This window comes from Epinephelus fuscoguttatus, linkage group LG15, assembly GCF_011397635.1.
Source record: "Epinephelus fuscoguttatus linkage group LG15, E.fuscoguttatus.final_Chr_v1".
NCBI classification, from domain to species: domain Eukaryota; kingdom Metazoa; phylum Chordata; class Actinopteri; order Perciformes; family Serranidae; genus Epinephelus; species Epinephelus fuscoguttatus.
Genome location: NC_064766.1, coordinates 14,355,766 through 14,375,636, shown reverse-complemented (window position 1 = coordinate 14,375,636; position 19,871 = coordinate 14,355,766). Strand labels below are relative to the sequence as shown.

The following is a 19,871-nucleotide window of genomic DNA, read 5'->3' as shown; positions in this document are numbered from 1 at the left end:
AGAACCACAGACAGAGAAGTCATTATGGGACTTACACTGAGTGAGAATGTATAGTGTAGTGTGTGTTTATATTACTGACCTATTCTGACTGGCATTAGGCTTTGTGTGGCAGGAAGAGATATTCCACTGGCCTTAAGGTGGACGCTCAACCTGGAACCAACCAATAACAAAGCTCAGGAGCAGCCTCCATCTTCAATGACAAACACTGGACATTTTTCAACATGAATGGTCCCAGATGCAATAAAACACAAGAAAATTGGTGCTGTCATTTTAACTCTGATGCATTCAGCTATACATCCCTAAATTTGAGGGTTGGAATCAGGAGCTATGAAAGCTTCAAGTACTGTATTTTTCAAGCTCACCATTTCTTTTTTTTTGCTTTCACAGATCAGCTAGCAAAACAGACAGACAGGCCCTTAAAATTCAGCTCCTAGTCCTCTCCTAAGACAAATATATAGTGCCGTTTGTAAGCATGAAAGCTTACAACCAACAACAGACAGCAATTCCAAAACAGATATTATACCTACAGGGTTTTGCAGGTGAAAAGAGGCAGACATCAATGTTGTACCAACTGACGTGTCTTTGTGTTTTGTTTCATATTTTGGTCTGTTTTGGAAAGCCAAGCAGAACAAAATTAAACCCAGAGGAAGCCATATAGATGCGTGTAATAAAGTAAATCTGTCTCTTGAAAATGGGAGTTGTTTATGATATGTAAACTGGAGAAGTTGTCAATTAGGGATAACAGGAAAATAAATAACAAGATAAAAACTTTTTAAAAAGTAAAGCTGTTGCTGATGACCGATGTGGTTACAGGGCCAGAACAAAATATCCAACTTTCATGCAAAGTGGCACGCATGTCACTTTTTCCTTCACCGAAATAAGGACAACAATATGGAGAAAATCTGTTTGCAGGTCTGTCTTTGAAGAGAGAGGCCCATGCCTTTGACAAACTGGTTTGTGTGCCGCTGCAACTCTAAAAGAGCATCCTCCTTTTGTTGTGTGCCGGTATGCATTTATGTGGCTGTGAATGTATGTATGTATGTGTGTGTGTGTGTGTGTGTGTGTTTCTGTGTGTGTTGAATCCTTCTACCACACCTCCTTTTAAGGCTTTCAAGCTGCTTTGGATCAAAGTCAGTCCCAGGGGAAAATTCAGCAGAAACACTGAGTTCAAAAACATCATAGCCTACCTTCACGTACTGCTGAATTCAATTTTTCAGACACATTTCAACACCTACTTGATCTTTTGATTCACAAAAGGAGGCTTATGTCCCTCCAGCCACTCGTCTTCTACTGGCATCGATTTGTTAGCTTCGTCTGACTTCATCGCCGCTTTCACAAAATAATTTGTTTCTCGGTTTAAAAAAATGTTAAATGCTCAAGTACTAAACATAATGTCAAATTAGAACTGAAGGGGGAGCGTCCCCCTAAACAAAAAACAGGGTCAATATTCACATGTAAGACTTAGCTTCAAGCTCTCGTCTTAGAAGTTGCAAGGCTGCAACCGATGTGCCACAGACTGAAGCCAAAATTTATAAACAGCGCAGGGGCAAAGAGAAGAAGAAAATATTGTAACTGTTATAATGTTAAAATGAACCCCACACTGGCCACGATATTAGAACAGATAAACAGTACATTAGGCTATACGCGTCATCATAATTACCGATAGATATATAGCAGTCGCAGCCACCGCCATCCAGTTTTAGAAACACATTTGACTAAAGGGGAGGGGACAGGAGGAGGAGGAGAACTTTCTCTTTCTGGAGTTGGACTGAAATAAATATTCGTTTTTTTGTGTGTTTTTCTTTCTTTTCTTTAAAGCCACCTTTCCTCCTGCCTTGATGGGGTTGGGAAGAGGGAGCGGCAGAGTTGGAGGTGGGCTCTATGTGAAGTTCTGGAGAGGCTGGCTGACCCTCATGCAGGCCCAGTAGAAGGCCCGAGCCAAGGTGACGAGAACCAGGAGCAGCAGCACGGCCCACGAGGCGTAGATCCCCTGGTAGGTCTGAGCCTTCACCCACGTTCCAGCCTGAAGGCAAGGCAAGGCGAGGCAAGGTTAGAATCATATCGCACATGTCAGCAACAGGGCAATTTAAATTGTTTTACATACAAACAACAAAAGAAACGTTTAAAGTTCCTCTCCAGGATATGTTTTAAAGTAAAAATACTTGCACTATTTTGTTTAACATGATTTTCCCACATAATAGTTACAGAAAAAATCTGAAAAGAGGCTGGAGCAGATCTACTCTTTCTCCCTCATTGAGAAATTTGCTTGAGGTACATTTCACTTTTGTAACCCGCATTCTCCAGCGCTAGTTTGACCAGTGAAAAAGGAGCAGGCATCAAGATGGCTAACGTTAGCACAGTGGAAACATCTGAGAGATCAGCCATACATGTGTGATCCTCAGTCGCACCTACACTCAGATGACGAGTCCGTCGGTAAGAGTAGTTGTAGTTGTTCGTTAGCTTGTAGGCTAACTGGCAGCTGCTGACACAGAGTTAATGGTTGTGAAGCATACAATAATATCTGCTGCGATGGGGGTTTTGGTTGATTGTGGAAGGAAGCTCCAGGGTCCAGTTTACATCCAATAACTGCACACTCCACCATGTTTGCTGTCAAAACTTTCAGTATGCTAATGCTAACTCCTCCTCGCTGTACTGAAGAGTCCATTCTGTGCTGGAGGTTTCAGGTTTCTTTGCCAGTGTTGTTACGAAGTCTGTTCCCTCATCAATATGCCTTTCCTGTATTAGTTGGGCAACTGTCTTTTGTATTAGCGACGTAGCTAATCCAACCTAATCTAGACTGGGGTATATTTGAATGTCAGATTTTGGCAAAATGCACAGACATCGCCCCCTTCAGTAGAGGAATGTTAAAACACCTCTCTAGTGACAAATTTGACACAGATACAAGTCAGTATAGTCAAAGTCACTGAATTTGAGAGACATAAACATAAGAAAAACACATTTTTGAGTGGAGACTGGGGACTTTAAATGTCTTGAAACAGTCATAAAAGAGCCAAGAACTGAAAATAAAAACAAGCTAAACTAGAACAAGGTATAACACACAAGAATATAAGTTTCAGTGCAGTGTGAGAAATGAATAATTATTTGCTTTAATAAAAGCCAGAGGCAAACAGTAAAGTCTTCAGCTGAAAAAAGACAACACAACAGAGGAAGTTTTAGAAAATCAGATGTTGCTCAGAAAGCCTTTCAAGAGAATTATAAGCACATCCGGAGTGTGTTATGGTGATTATAATGAGCCTGCTCAAATCCAATCAGGCTGTATGCAACCAGGAACTACAGAGCTAAAGCTACAATTATACTCGAAAATGTTCTACGCATTTATTATGCAACCCATTTATGTTGTCGCAAATTGTGCACAGTTCTGGCGAAATATCCAGTGGTCTTTTTTTAGAGGTACAAGATGAACAGGTCTGGGTCTTTATGACAGAACTGCAACCATTTTTTTTTTTTTAATCAAACACAAATTTAACCGAGAGATGCTTTCATGCAAGACAGACTTTTAGTGTATTTTATGTATCTGAAGTCGGTGATTAATCCACCTGCACCAAACTGACGCAGTGACACTGAATTGTGGCGTTTCAAATGCACAAATTTTCATAGAAGTATTCAATACTCAAGAGTGACTGAGGGGTAAGAGAGAAAATAGCTTTCCCATCAAGTATTGAGTGTGCAGCTGCTCTGAAGAAAATTATTTAATGAAGATGGCAAAAGTGACTTTGCGAGAACCCACAGGGATTTTCTGAGGATATGGAAATATGAATTCCTGTTTCAAAGTCACAACACTACAGCAAAGCTAATATGGGCAGAAAAGTCAAAAAAGAAAGAAAGAAAGGAAAACTTGATTTAGGGGGCATTTTTCATATGAATTTTTGTATTGCTCCCAGGAATACTGTCTCATAGTATTCTTGTAATAAATAATAATTATTCCCTATTGTGACACCCCGAGATCGTCTGGATGATCCACACCTCTGGCTCAGACGATTAATGCTATCTAGAATAAACCACCGAGCATGTTTAATCCCACAACTACACATCCAGATAAGGTTTTGTGTATGTTACAGGTAGGTGTCTGTCAGGCAGATGCTCTTTATCTTTACTTAAAGAGAGTGAGATTGGCAGTCGTATCTATCCATGAGGTAATCAAAACAGCTCATGCAGGCTGGAAAAACATCAAATAGGCTTAAAAGAAATGTATACCTCAGCCTTGAATTATTTTCCCCCCTCTTCTCCTATAAATGTTGTATAAAGTTTTAATGCTTCTGGCAGCTCTCGGGGGCCTTAACATTTTAAATGGCATTTCTTAGCTCATGTTACTGACTTGGGTACACACCACAGCTCCTGAAACTACCCTACTACCGTCATGTAGTGTAAAACCACTGCTCCCTTATTCCTAATTAAATGCAGTCTGGCTATGAAGTTTGATTCATTACTTGTCATGGGTTGTTGCCGATAAAGTTTATTGACGCAGTGTAGAGATTAAACTGTCAAAACCCTGTGCTCTTGTGCCATTCCTATAATTAAAACAACCTTTTATTAAACACAGCCTGTTCTCATGGTGAGGCAATTATTGTCACTACACCAGCATTATGCAACGCCGTCAATACAGCGTATTTATTGTCCACACATTGCTTACTTTTCTCCACTCTGGCAGGCACGCATGTATTCTGTGTTGGATGTGTCTGTACTGTGGGGTTTCGTTTCATGCTCATCTTGCACCCTCTGCTGGCTATGAAGCAGAATGCATCGAGTCTCCAGCTCTATCTGTCTATTTATATTCTAATTTCTGCCAATTGTCTACATAGTTGTGAGATTATCCTACCTCTATACTCTTATTTTAACCATTTAAAAAAAGAGCAACTGAAAACAGAAAACAGAAAATGCATTGTGAGCCTTGTGCAGTTGTATGTAAATAAAACAGAGGGTAAAATAAGAAAGGAAAAACAGAAGATGAGCCAGGATTAAAAGAATCCGTTCTGCTATTCAGTGGGTTCTGAAGCTGCTGTTGCAATCTGACCACTGCTTACAGTTCGACTCGGCTGTGTTTGTGCTGTATCTCACTGATAAATAGAGGCCTGTCACACGTTGTCTGGAGAGTGGCAGTGAAGTGCACGCCCTCCATGTTAAACAAGCCACGACAAAAGGAGAGATTATAATCATCCTGCTTCTTCCTGCTACCTTTGTTTTATCTGCAATTCTAAGGGGTTTTTTACATAGCAAAATAAAAAAGGGGTGGACAGATTTGGAAAAGATAAAACAATAGTGAAACAATGTCTCCTGTCAGTTTCGGCCTGCTAAAAATGTGAACGCCTACAAACCAGCCAAGGATATTATCTTGTTATTACTGAGCAAGAGGTCTCTGTCTCTCTGATATAAATATCATGTGTGCTGGTGTCCACTCACCATCAGCCCGGCGGTGGAGATGCTGAATAGCAAGCAGAGTAGAAAACACCACAAGCTTCGCCTCCGGGGATACCTCTGACCAATGGAGGAGCTGCAGGACCAACAGAGGAGAGAAGCACCGAAATTAATTTTATTAGGAAATTAAATGAAACACGACACAGTGATATGACCCTGTGTTTAAAGGAGAAGCCTTTTTCCACAGCAGGCATTTTGACTTGTCATAGCAGGAAAAGCACAGGCGTTATTAACAACAATAACGATGGCTCTGGCATATTCGAGTTCTCAGTAATGACAGTGTGACTGTGAGTCAGTATTAACAACACCAGGGCTCTGAAACTGCGGCAGTGAAATGGAACTGAGCTATAATTAATTGTATTATTTACACTTGTGTTTTTCCTACTGTGACCTGCCAAAACACATTATGTGGGGAAAAGTCCTGTTAACTAATAGGGATGGAGGTTAAAAACTTATTTGGCATCTCTCAACGTTTGAAGCACAAAATGACTCCAGGATCAATAATTTCAGTTTGTATATTTTGAGAATGTATAAACCTTTTTACGACAAAGTCTCGCTGGAAATGCAGAACTGAAGTAACACATGAAGGATGACGGTGAAACACCTGCAGTGAGACAACTTCCAGCCGCACCTGTCCAGCTTCAATCTAGGTTCTGGGGCTATTTTAGATTTGACAAACTTAACTCTGATGACTATAGTTGTACACAGAGACTGTCAGGGCACACCTGTGTGCTGCAGTAATACAGCAGGCACACTGCTACATTTCTTGTCAGCACCTTGTGAAGTTAAATGTTGCAGAAAAAGGAATTGTTGCTTTGTGTGCCTGGCAGATTTCAGAAACGTGCCTGTAAGCTCTGTTGTGGTTTTCATAATTGTACCGCCAAAAACTGAGAACTTCGAAGACACACACTCTGTCTTTGTCCACTGGCATGGCATGATTTGGTACTGCATCATTTCTGATTATGCCTGCTAATTCCTGTCCCTTAAGGCCCAGACATTCCAAACAGGATCATAGAAGTAGTGGCAACAAGGGCCAACTGTTGCGTCGCCTCACATGGAGTGCGTCTCGGCTACTTGTCATCTTGCACATATGTTCTGCGCCTGCCTGAGAGGAAATAACTCCATAGCAGCAGGTGGCTGTTCGTCATAAAAGAAAGGGAAACCAGGAGACTGGCAGGACGGATTCAAGACACAAGTTAGCCAGTTAGCACATTAACAACACAACCCAATGCTGAAAGAATCACAGATATTAACCATTAACTAGCAAACAATAAAACAAACAGGAACCATTTCTGCTAAGCTAAATGGCTGAAAAGTATATTATCTTACATAATATATCAGGTTTGATTTGGTCTCGCACCCTTTTGACTTTCACCATTCATTTGCTTTTCTCACTTCTGTTTTTCTTCTCTCTGATTCAACATGCTGATTCAATAAGGGTCGACTTGTGCCAAAGGTGTGGGACACAACGCCAAAACTAGGGCGACAAACCCTCACCAACAGCCTGACATCGACCAACAGCAGACTGTCAACTTAGTGTGTAAAGGCCCTAAGGTCCCATGAACTTGCCGACCATGTTAAGAAGCTCATGGAGATAGTGATATAGGAATGTGGTTTGTCGTAAAGTTGAAAGAAATTCCTAAAGTACAAAACATACATTGAGCTAAATCCCACACACCTCCTGATGTCATGAGACATATGTTAACGCATGACACTGGTGTGAAAATGTGTGGCAGACCCTGAGACCAACACCTGCTCACTCTGCATCAGTTTCACACTGTAAAAGCTTCAGCTAAATGCCTTAGGGCATAAATGTATAACGTTAAAGTACAGTGAGAATGAAGTGATGTGATGGATGAATTGCTAAGAGCTACTTACACTTTCCTGCAGTGTGGGCACCTGGCCAGCGTCCGGTCTGTGAACTCTGTCCACTGAAATTGCAAAGACATGTCGCCTTAAGCCAAAAACCAACATGCACATTTGTCAAATTATCAGTTATAATGCTGACAAAACCTCCCAGTAGCAATATTACATTCACTGTAATTATAACTGACCCCTACTCTAATAAATATAACCAGCGTTTTTGCTGCTGCTTACATTCAGAATCAGAAAAATGCTATTTTCTATCAAAAGGAAATGTAAAATTGTTTCTGACATTGCCCATAATAAAAACATACAGAGTTAAAATGTATCAGGCAGAAAAAAAAAACAACTGAGGGAAATATGCCTGTGCAGGGAATAGAAAAGTGCAAATATAAGCAGGTGTTAAAAGTGCAAAGTCCTTCACTGCTTGTTTATAATATGTTCCCATTTGGAATTAGTGATTTTTTTTTTAAGTGTGTGCCCTAGCCAGGAGGTTTTTATATTAGCGACCTGACTGACTCATGGAGGGGATGTGAAGGGCTGTGTATGATGAGGGCCGTTTGCCATTTAACTGTCTGGGTGTAGAGATCAAACCTACACACTGCAGCAAAGCAACTAGCTAATAGATTAGTCGTCTATAAAGCCTCTTAAATATTAAAAAGGGGTAAAAAGAAAAAGAAATTCATCCCACTTCCAACTAGCGCTGCAGTGATTAGTCGATTAATCAATTAGTCGATCAAAAGAATATGAATCGTCAACTGTTTTGATAATCGATTGATCGTTTAATTCATTTTTCAAGCAAGAATGTCAAACATTTGCTGGTTCTGACTTCTTAAATGAAAGAATTTGCTGCTTTTCTTTGTCATGAATGATAGTAAATGATGTATGATGTAGTAAATGTATGATAGACTAAGTTTTGGACTAGATAAAAATAGGGATTAGGCTCTGGGAACTTGTGATGACCATTTTTTTTAAACTTTTTTTTTTTTTTTTTTACTTTTAATAGTCAAAATTATTAATTGAGGAAATAATACGCAGATAAATCCATGATGAAAGTAATAGTTATTTGCAGTCCTACTTCCAGCTGCTCGTTTTTTTCCGACCAACAATCAAAAACAAGATGTAAGATGCAAGATGTAAAAAATCTATATACAAAATGGACCAAAAAAAAAAAAATCAACAATCCTCACATTTTAGAAACTGGAGCAGCAAATCTTGGCATTTTTCCTTGATGAATGACTTAATGATCTACTGCTGATACGTTTTCGGTTGATTGACCAATCCATTAAATGACAATTCGACTCAGCACTACTTGCAAATTGATGCGAATGCAAATCTGCACTGATGGGGCTGGTGCTTTGACTGCAAGTAAATGTCTCTCGGAGGCAGTGTATGACATTAAATTCCTTGTCGAATTACAGACGTCTTATTTAAATATGCCTGCTGCTGCATGGATTGATGACATACTTTAAGGAATGTAACACAACAAGCCCGGCTCTCGCCAACAGGTGCGGCACGCCATCCAAAAAATGAGAAAGATAAAAAGTCTTCTCTCGGGGTGTAGACATTTATTCCTTCTCTAACGTTAGGGTGTGATACATTTGTAAACCCTGCAGAGCAGAATACACTGTGCATGCTGTTCATTCGTCTTGTTTTGAGAAGAAGAAAAAAAAACACTCTGTATTGGAGGCACAGAGAACGCTATCACTAGATCTGCGACAAAAGGATGACTGCGACGCCACCCAGGGCACAGATTTGTATTTTCATTCAGCCTGCCTGTCTTTAAACAGGTAGAAAAGGTCCAGCTGAATGCTAAACACCCTGAACCATCCATCTCACCTCGAACTCTATTCTTCTCTTTCTCTAACTCTGCTGTCCTCCTCCCTTTCACCATATATCCAAACCATCTTTACCTGTCCTACACATTGTTAAACAGCAGTGAGTTAAAATTCTACTTCGCCTTTTAGCACAAAATGGCCCAAATATATCAGTGCAGAGTTGATAGGGTTATCGATCTACACCAATAACTCAACATTTACTTGGCCGTGTGCACAAGTTGTTTTGGGCTCTTCAATAATTCACTGTTCTGGCTGTGCTACAGTACATTTCACAACAAAAACCTTGCAGGTCTACTGAAACTGTCACAAGATATTTTAGCTACAAATAAAAGCCCCAGCTGAAAGCCAAAAAAGCAAATGCCAAAGCTGCTTTTATTATTCAGCTACTGTGCATCATAATATATCACCTCTTCATAAGCACTTTTATTGGATCTTGGCTCCCCACAGAGAATGTGATTTTACTGGCTGTGTCTTTTTTCAGATATATGTCATTCAAAGAGACGTGAGAGGTGGGGACCTGTGCCAGCGGCTAAATAAACACTGGCTGTACTGATGTTGCAATTCCTATTGATTGGCACAGAGGTTTATGAGGGGAATTAACTAATTAACTTTCATAATAAAATCTATGCTACAAATACCCTTCCTAATAACCAATACTCAACAAATATAACAGTTAGCTTTTCTGTGTTTTAGCAATGTATCTCAAAAAGCTATGATAGGAATCCCATGACATTTAGTGGACATTTACAGTTGGTAAAAAGGAAATTTGTGACATTTTTTAAAAAGAAATAATCCAAGATCAAGGTCCTGAGCTGGCTCAGGAGTGAAACTTTGTTATATGACGATGCCTTAGCCAACTCCATTTGCTGAGTGAAGAGTATGAGATGTGACTGAGTGCTCTAAGAGCAAGAGAGTGGAAATTTGGGTTCAGACTATTTTGTTACACCTAATGTAACAAGAATGAACTTCCTTGCTCTGAGAAATACGTTTTCTTTACAATCCAAACCTGACACTTAAAGCAAAAGTTCAGCATGTTGGGATATAACACTGTTCATACCATGGAGAGTTTCATTACTGTTACTATAAACTGAAAGGATGTTTTGTTGCCTCTTGAAGCAGCTGACAATTATGACCATTACTTTAGTTTGTAAACGACACACGCTTTTAGTAATGAGAGGATCTTCAAGCATTTGTATATATTAATTTCAACCGGTTTATGTGAACTGCATATATTCTGCATAGAAGCGTTGCGTAGCGTCGGGCTTCGGCAAAACTAAAGCCCCGCGCTTGCCTAAGAAGGACTAAATGCACAAACCTGCTATTTTTAAATATCCCATGGAGAGAGACTCTCACTGGAGCCTGTTCTATTTTGTTCTGAAAATGTCACCGTGCAGCCTCGTTCTGTGGACGATAAACTAGGTGCAGACTTCCATCTGTGTCACTAATAATAGGGAAATACAGTGAGTGCTCGACGGAGGAGCAGTGAGTGACAACAACCACGCCCACATTTAAGAGTACTGTTTGCCGTGGAAACACAAGGGTCTAGCTACAATGTCTGTTATCATGTTACTTTTGGTTCTAAAGGTACCATACCAGAAGTGTTTGGTGGAAACGGGCTGTTGAGACAGGACCAACAGCTAGCTGTCCCCTCCTCCCCATTTCCAATCCTTATGCTAAGCTTAGATAAGCTAGCAAGCTGCTGGCTGTAGCTGGGAAATTAACAAAAACTGTAACTGTGTTGTGATTCTAAATCCTGTAGGCATTTATTTGAAGCCCCAAATGAAAAAACAAACAAGAAAAAAAAAGTCATTTGTGGTTAATTCCAACTTAATGTTTTTTTAATGGAGTGGGTGTAGTACCAGGAAGGTGTTGCTGCAGTGTCCACAGGAGACCCGGGCCCCAGCTGGCTGGGGGTCAGGACTGGCTGGACCAGGATGAACTGGACCCAGATTAATTATCCTCTTACTAGAAAGAACAGACACACAATGAGACACACAAAGTCAATATTCACACCACAAACACCTCGAGATGTTAGTGCAAACTAATAATCACAGTGCAATGTTGTGAGCAGACGTTGCACTCTGACAGCGTGGAGAGGCTGACGACAGTTTCACTTTTTTTTTCTTATTATTACCACTCACACTGCTTTTCTACAAGCAACTTCCTCAGACAACTACAGTCTCTCAGACTGATCAGACAGCAGCCCAGAGATGTGTCTGGTTTAGTCAGCATGTCTGGATTGAATGCAAAACAGTGGCATCAGGGGTAAACTCTCCAGAGCAATTTAAAGCAGGAAAGTGGCCTCGGAGGAGTATATACAACCTTTTGACATCACTTACACTGAATGGGCTCCCTTTAGTCAGCTGTAATAAAACCAGGAATGTGAACAGTTACATCACAAACTTACAAAATCCCAAGCTTGTTTTTCTGAATACAAATTTCAGCATCTCATCTAATTTCAAGCATAACTGTGATACAAAACGCACGGTTCAAAGACAATATTTTCAAAGAGGGTTCAAAGACAAACTCATTTTGGGACTGGGGTTCCTCCTCTGTTCCTGAAGAGCAATAATATACAACCATTTCAAACCAAATAACTTAAGTATCTTTTAAAGCTGAAGCACAAAATACTGAAACATGCAAACCCTAATCAGCTTCCAGCTTTATTTTCTGCTCCACACTGAAGCTGACAGATGATTTAAGTGTTTCGGATCTCTATGACAACAGATTGTGTGATGTACAGTTTGAAATTATACATATTTACACAGCAGCAGAAAATTAACCCCCCCCCCCCCCCCAAAAAAAAAGAGGGCTAAAAATGCTAAAAATGTTGCTCTTGCACATTTAACGCCTCAGGGCATGAAAAGGAATCTTATCTTGCTTACCAATTACACGCGGCTGCAGCAGCATGGTTCAGATGAGCTGCCAAAGCTGTTCATTCTCAGTGACTGAATCAGCCTTCTGTTTTGTGCAATAAAACCCCAACATATCGGCATCTGTTTAACCTGTAAAATGTGGTTTATGGCTTTTCGTTTGGCTAATTTCCTGACAGGCGCTAAGTGAAACTTTTCTTTTCCCAAACTGTATTTGAACCCAGCTTATGCGCTGGAGAATAAAAAAAAAAAAAAAACAATACCGGAATTTACTATATAACTTTTCCAGTTCGCTATCACCTCTTTTTGTTTTAAAAAGACTTTGACACTTTGCTCTCTGATATTATAATATGAATAAATCTACTAAGTGTGCAATTGGTTAGTGGCTATTCCACTGGAATTCTGCACATAATTAAAGCAGCCATAAGCTGGATGGTTTTATTTTTTTCAGCTGCAAAGTGCAGACAGAAAATTAAACCTCAACCTAATACCCATTCCTGAACTGAATTTGGTCAACAAAATACACAATACCTACTGTATATCACCCATGCAGACGCCTCCTTCATAATACAGACTATATGCAGAAGTGAAACACATGATGTGCTTGTTCTAATGAGGCTGTTATTTCCTCATCCGGCTCGCTGAGCACTGCATGTAAACTACGCTGGGAGCACAGCCTTAATTGAGGGACTGCTGCTCCCACTGCACCTTGTTTCCTCTGCTTCACTTCTCCCTCTCACACAGACACAGTGTTCTTGCAGTATCACCCCCGAAACACACACACACACACACACACACACTTGGAAAGGATTTCTCACCAATATGGCCGGGGACAGGCGATCCTCTGGGAGGTGACTTTGCAGATGAGCAGACAGTTGCAGGGGCAGCGAACGTACTTCTTCCCTGCTGGGGCATTCTTAATGGGCTGCAGAGGGAGACAGAGACACACGGGACAGGAGAGATAAGAAGACAGCAGAACAATGAATTAGAATAGGTGTAGATAACAAGCCAATTATTCCTGACAGATGAGTATTAGCCAATACTACATGAGGGAGAGAGGTATTCTGGGAGATATTGGAAGGGGCCGTGCTGCAGTCGCAGGCAAGGAACCAAGGGACGACATTCATGATACGTCATGATACTACTAGCCAGAGGTGTAGACTCGAGTCAAATGACTTGGACTTGAATCATGAATCAATAACTTTAGACTCAACTTGACAAAATCAGAAAAGACTTCCAACTTGGGCTTAGACTTAAACACCAATAATTTGTGGCTTCACTTAGACTGGAGCCTTAAAAATACTTGGTAACTTCCCTAAACTGACCACATGCCACGCATCAATTAATATCCCTTGATTTCCAGAGTCAGCTAATGTAATGCTATTCATTCCAAACAAGTTGACACTATATTCTCCAGATCCACTTTGTCTGAACCATTTCGACAGCATCCAATCAAATTGCAGGAGAGAGCCATGAAGAACTAATAACACGTTAACTGAGCACCAGCTGGGAAAAAAATTAAACCAAAGATAATTTTGTTCATGGGACTCGACTTGGGACTAGAGAACAAAGACATGAGACTTAGTTGTGACTTCCAAAATCAACCTCTGCTATTCGCATGTTTTTGATTTTATACTTACCTTCAGTGCTCATTATGTTTCACTGTATATATTTAGCCTATTCATTCCACTGTTATTACTTTTCATGCTGTATACTTTTAGTGTATTCATACTCCATACTGTTTATTCCATTACTGTATTTTTTATCCTGTAAATTATGTAGGCCTACATTACTATGCACTTTTACTCCATTTTTGCACTTCTGGTCAGATGCTAAACTGCATTTGGTCGTCTTAGTACTTGTGCAATGACAATAAAGTTAAATCTAATCCACTGTTACTGCTTCATGTCCCCTAACAGATCAGGAGCTGCTTGTTGCTGTTGAAATGACGCAACAGACATAATCTTTGTGTTGATTTAATACTTGAACTAACACATCAAGCACTACTCTTTGCAATCAAAAACACATTTATTGAAGGTAACAGGTTTGTCGAGCATTGCTTCTAGGGAAACACAGATAAAGGTTTCAAATATGTTTGGGCCACAGACTTCTACATGATAAGATCTGGTCCTATACTTTGGGCTCCAAGTGAATCTGAATATTTTTGTTGCCGTCTGCTTAGAATTCATGAGCTAAATAATATCCCTACACAACTGACTTGATTTCTGCCTAATCATCCAATTATTTTCTAATAAAGCCCATAATGTATGAGTATATTCTTTTAACAGCCAGATGTATGTCTTGCTGGTGCAGCCTGCTTTGTATCATCTCACTAGTTCACATAATACTGCAGGCCAAAATCAGTTTTCAAGGACACTGTTTGAGCTCAAGCAGAGAATGGAAACTTCAATCTCTGTTTAACACAACTACAACTACACCAATAACACCTTCTTCTGGACTTAATAGAATATCCTGCTGTCTGTTCCGCTGATGGTTCTCTCCTCTGTGTCATTAAAGTCAGACTAACCAGATCAGATTGAGTCCTGTGAGTTTCTTGCTCCATCATCAATTTCACTTACAACGGCTGTGGGAGTCTAGTTGCTATCTGCACTGTAGGGAGGGAGGTAATGACAGGGAGTGAAACTAATATTACAAGTAATCATACGGTCGTTTGTCTAATTTCAGTCGCCTTTCGTTATTAAAATCATTGTCATTTAGATATGCGTTAGCATTATATTACTTTTAATGAAGTCTGATAAAACAGACCTGCAATAAATCCTAACTTTGTTAAAGATGTTACATTTAGTTTTTATTCAAACTGTTTAAGAGAGGTGTTGATTTAACGTTATGGTCATTTTGGAGGCTGTAGTTTGTGTTGCTGTTGAACTGCAGTGCTTTATACTGACAGGAGTTTCAATTATACACACATTTTCATTATTTTGTTCCGATTTTATTCATAATTTATCCATAATTTTGAACTTGCACTATTTTGTCTTAGATTTTCATTTTGTCTTATATTCAGCTGATTTTTTAAAACATATTTAATTAGCATTGTTGGATGAAGCCTGAGATCCAAGGTTCTAATCAAAAACAACTCCTTCCGTAAATGCTTTTGATAATAAATAAGTTGAAACTATTATTCACCACATTCGTTAACTTTTTCCACAATATAAATGTTTGATGTCCTTTGCAATTCAACAAGTCATGCAACCTTTGTTTCTGACATCTTAAAACATAACGATTGTTTCTGCTATGCTGTGTCACTGCTATTGAGTGACTGGAGGAGAAAGAGAGATGCTCCGCGTCATGATTATAACCATTAACTGCTGTAAAGACAGTTTTTGCAACTGAAATCAATGGCAGTGAAATAACTATTCATACTGTTTACTTGCAATTACTTATCTTGATTGTCATCCCACTCCGACTGTCAAATTAAAGCTGGGCTAGACAAAATTGTGAAGTCATAATATGTCTAATTTATCAGGATAATTACCAATGGGGGGGCCGATACAAAGACGAGAGCCCCATTAACACCAATAAAGACCCTGTCGATCAAACCTGTTTTGCCTCCTGCCCACATTCCTGTACAAATCTTTAGAACTTCACATTGTGTCTGTATGATGCAACTCCCATCTGTAACGCTAACATTTCAGGCTCCACACTAATTTCATTCTAAACCTCATCTGTATGTTTTATAAGGTTGTGTCCAACAATCTATTTTTACACACTGTGTGGACATATTCCTGTGCATGTACATATGTTCCCTCCATCTGTGAAGTGCCCATATTGCCAGTTGGTGCATCTGGACACATTCTACATTTCAACTTCCATCTGTACACAGATCTGAATCTCAAGAGATGCGCACTCATTAAGCCCGTTCAACCTGCCAATCTGACGGTTGTTGAAATTTCACGCTGTGCCACCTTCAGCACATCTCTCCACTTGTCCCATAGCCTTTTCTCTGTTTCCTCTAGAGAACTGTTAACACTTAATTATTAAATTTACCTTCACGTGTTCAACTTTTCATAAATCAGGGAGGAAAAATTCATAATAACTGATCAAATTAATTGGGATACCTATAATCGTAACAGAAATATAATGAGACCATTGTCAAGATGACAAGTTGGCTCGATGTTCTGTCTTTGATGATACTGAAACTCGAGGTTTTTAAAATTTGGACCACTTTTTGCACCATCATTTGGCCCCTTTTCTTCTGATTTTCCATCAGTATTTCACTCAGTCTTGGTAAAAACAAAATCTGGCACTTTGATTTAGGCTTTAGACTGCCTGGAAAAAATGGTAAACATGTCACATAAACTTGCAGGTAACTCAGAGACAACAAATGACCTGTCATACTGAATCATTATTCAGTTTTATGGCACGGACAAATCCAATTTAACCTGACCACCAGCAGAAATAAGTCAACATATGCTTTCGGTATGAGCACTGTCTAGTTGATTGACTTGTAAAGAGCTTCAAAATATTTGTGTAGTGTGACACTACACAAGATTGTGACTAGACTTCCTAACATCAAGAAGACCCAACATCAAACAGGCCTGACAGATCAGAGGATTAATGTTCAGCATTTTAATTCACATGAAGTGTTTAATATTCATATTATATATGCTTTGATTTGTCTGAACTGCATTCACATCATGAACCAATAGCTAAACCGATTTGGAAGAGGACCTATAGCTCCATTTACAAAAGCTCCGTGTGACTGTTTGGTGCATTTATAAGTTTGAATGACGTCACACTTGCCTGACCACACCAATATAATTACTTAAGTAAACGCACTAGGGTTTGGATGTATCAAATTACAGTGGTTAGGAGAACTCAGATGTCCTGGAAAAGAACTCTTTTACTGTAATACCATGAGGCTGACTAACTGATTTTTGCAAATCCAACTTGGTGGACATTGTTAAAAGTAGAAATTTATACAGACTTAGATGTTTTCCTAATATTTAAATGCTATGTACAGTACATTTACAGGGTTGGCTCACCAGAAAAATATTTTGGGGAATTGTAGGGACTATGAGTGACCTCACTGTGAGCTCCAGGGTAATGAGAATCCTGATTCGTGAAACAGACACTGTTGTATTTTCATTGCTTTGAGCCCCAAAAACTAAATTGCATTGACCTCTAATGTGCTGAGGCAGAGGCAGAAATCTTAGAAACACATATCTAAGAGTTTGTGCGACATAAAACCAAACTCCCAAATGGGTAGACGCCACTAGAGGTTTATGAGAGAAAATATGTTTTGTGTGAAACAATCTTGTAACAGAAGATACTGGTCAAGTATTTGTGCGTGTGTGTGTGTTGCAGCTGCATGAAGTGCATAAACAGACTGTGCGTGCTACATGTGGTCATACAGGTACACAAGAAACCTACCGTAGCTTCATTGCAAACCCCGCACTTCACCACATGCTGGTGAATCTTTCCCTCCACAGAGATCAGGCTCTGACACACCCTGCAGCTGATAACAGGTGCGCTGCCGCTCTCCGGGGAGGTGAGAGGAGAGTAGGGCGGGGGGTCCTCCCCTAGGAGCACTGAGGGCTGAGTGGGACTAGGGAACGGAGGGAAGCCTGCACAGGGAGGGAGACAAGTAAGGGGTAGAGTGGTGAAAACAAAAGCAGTGCGACCAGTGACAAATGAATGGATTGTTGAGGGAACACATTCGCAAGAGTTGCGTAATGGACTGGAATAAAAAAAGGCCCAATTCCCATGACAAGTAACCTTTTACATTACGATTAACAAGATAATAAGATTTGGTCTCGAGGTGAACTGAAAGCAGCTTTAGGAGAAAAACACTTCTGGAATGCTGAGCAGGGTTAGGTTCAACAAATAAGTACTAGTGAGTGACTGAGAGAAATCTGAGAAAGAATGGGTGAATTAGGTTTAATGGATGAGGACAAATTTATTTAGAAATCAAATGCAGCATGAAGAACTAGTTGCCTGCTCGTTTCCAGCAAGCAGGGTGCATGACTGTGTTTGAAATAGATGGTGGTAGCACAAGACAATTAGGAACCATATCTCATGTCTTTCCATTAATCTAGCCACACACGCTCCCTCCCTGTGTGAGCTGCCATTGGTCGCAGCTCTCTCTTGCAGCATCCCTCAGCAGCCTCCATAATGGCTCTCTCATATGTCAATCAAATCAGGTGTTTCTCGGATGCTAGCTAGCTAAGCGGTACAGTTATCTAGCTTGCTAGCACAGTGGGCATCATTTCGCGATTGAAATAAATGCAATAATTTGTTTTAGTGTATTTAAATAAAATGTTTTTTATTGACAATATCACTGAGCTGCAGAGCTGAAGCTTTGCGCGTGGTTTGCCGGTGTTAAGTAGAGCTAGCTAGCAAGCTAACACATAACGGTTGCTAGGTTGGCTTGCTAGCAAAACGCTGAGTCCCTTCAGTCTCTGCTTCACAATATGATTGCTAAACAGCACATTTCATCCCCCGTGAGGTGATTATACAGACATACACTGGAAGCTTACATTATACACTGCACACACACAGTCACGACGGGCTGGTTCACAGCTGAGCTAGCAGGCTAACCAGAATGCCCTGTCAGTGGACGCTAATGTAAGCTAGGCTAATTCAGGCAGGAGTCGGGTGGAAGAGAGAGCACCATGGATACTCACTCTGTGGTTTGTTGGGCACACCGTAAGGCGCTGCACCGGGAGACACCCCACCGTTACCGCTGCCAAGAGCACCATCTCCCAGATCTGATAGTAACGGGGACCTCTCGCCGTCCGCCATACCGAGAGCCAGACGTGGGGAGGGGGGAAGTGGGAGCGTGAATGCAGACCAATACGGTGTTGTATTGTTGTGTCGGAAATGCAGGCGTCACATGATCACACCACCGCTGCTGCGGTAACGGAGCCCGGAGGTGTGGCACTGCTGCCCAGGGATGCTCCCAGCCAGGACACTGAATATGTGTTAATGCTCATGTGAAATATGTTTTAATAAATGTCCAACAACTCCAGTTGTGTCTGTATTAAGTTTAATTTTTCCAAGGGAATTTCTGCAGGAATATTCTGCTTCACAAGTAACCTTTAAACAGTGGTGGCAGAGGAACTCAAAGTACTTACCCAAGTAAAATCAGCAACACCCAGCGTTGGGGAAGCTACTTTGAAAGAGTCTTTGCAAGCCACACATTATTTCACACTGTAAGAAGTTGAATTAGGTTAAAACAAAGACTATAGACTTTACAGATAGGGGAGACTGGGAACGGCTGCAAAATGACCAAAAATGTCAAATAATAATAAACATAATAATAATTTAACTACTTGAATCACTATGCAGATATGAATGTAGTTGAACTACCAGCAAGCTACTTTAAAATGTAGTTAAACCACTGGTTTAATCAAATATAGTTCACTACGCCCCACCACTGGCAATTCCATACATATAAATACCCAACTGCAACTAAAAGTCCTGCATTCAAAAAAAGAAAGAAAGAAAAGTAAAATGAACCTAAATACATTATTCACAACAAAATGCACTTCAAGTATTAAATGTAAAAATACTCATAATGTTCTTCTGATGCCAGCCTCCTGACTCCACCACTCAGGACCAAGCACCTGACCTGGGACGACAGAGCCTTCTTCATTGCCACCCCCTCCATCTGGAATACTCTCCCCAAACACATACAAGACTGCGCTGACCTCTCCTAGTTCAAATCACTCATCAAAACTCATCTTTTCAAAATGGCTTTTAATGTGTAAATGATGTGTGTATTTTATTGTAGTCTATATTATGATAGTTTTTAACTAATGTAAAGTGCCTTTGTATACCATGAAAAACACTCTATAAATAAAATGTATTATTATTATTATTACAAAATTAATTATTTGAAATG

The 19,871-nt window shown here is 40.1% G+C and overlaps 1 protein-coding gene across 1 annotated transcript; it reads right to left on the bottom strand.

The window, feature by feature from the left end:
* Window positions 1-364: 364 nt before the first annotated feature.
* pip4p1a (phosphatidylinositol-4,5-bisphosphate 4-phosphatase 1a) lies at window positions 365-18,860 on the bottom strand. Its single transcript, XM_049599119.1, has 7 exons — window positions 18,652-18,860; window positions 17,399-17,592; window positions 12,826-12,932; window positions 10,994-11,099; window positions 7,312-7,364; window positions 5,419-5,509; window positions 365-2,023 (listed from the first exon to the last, which is right to left on the bottom strand). Exons 1-7 carry the CDS (start codon window positions 18,767-18,769, stop codon window positions 1,880-1,882), a joined length of 813 nt encoding a protein of 270 aa, XP_049455076.1. The 5' UTR covers window positions 18,770-18,860; the 3' UTR covers window positions 365-1,879.
* Between the last annotated feature and the right edge of the window lie 1,011 nt (window positions 18,861-19,871).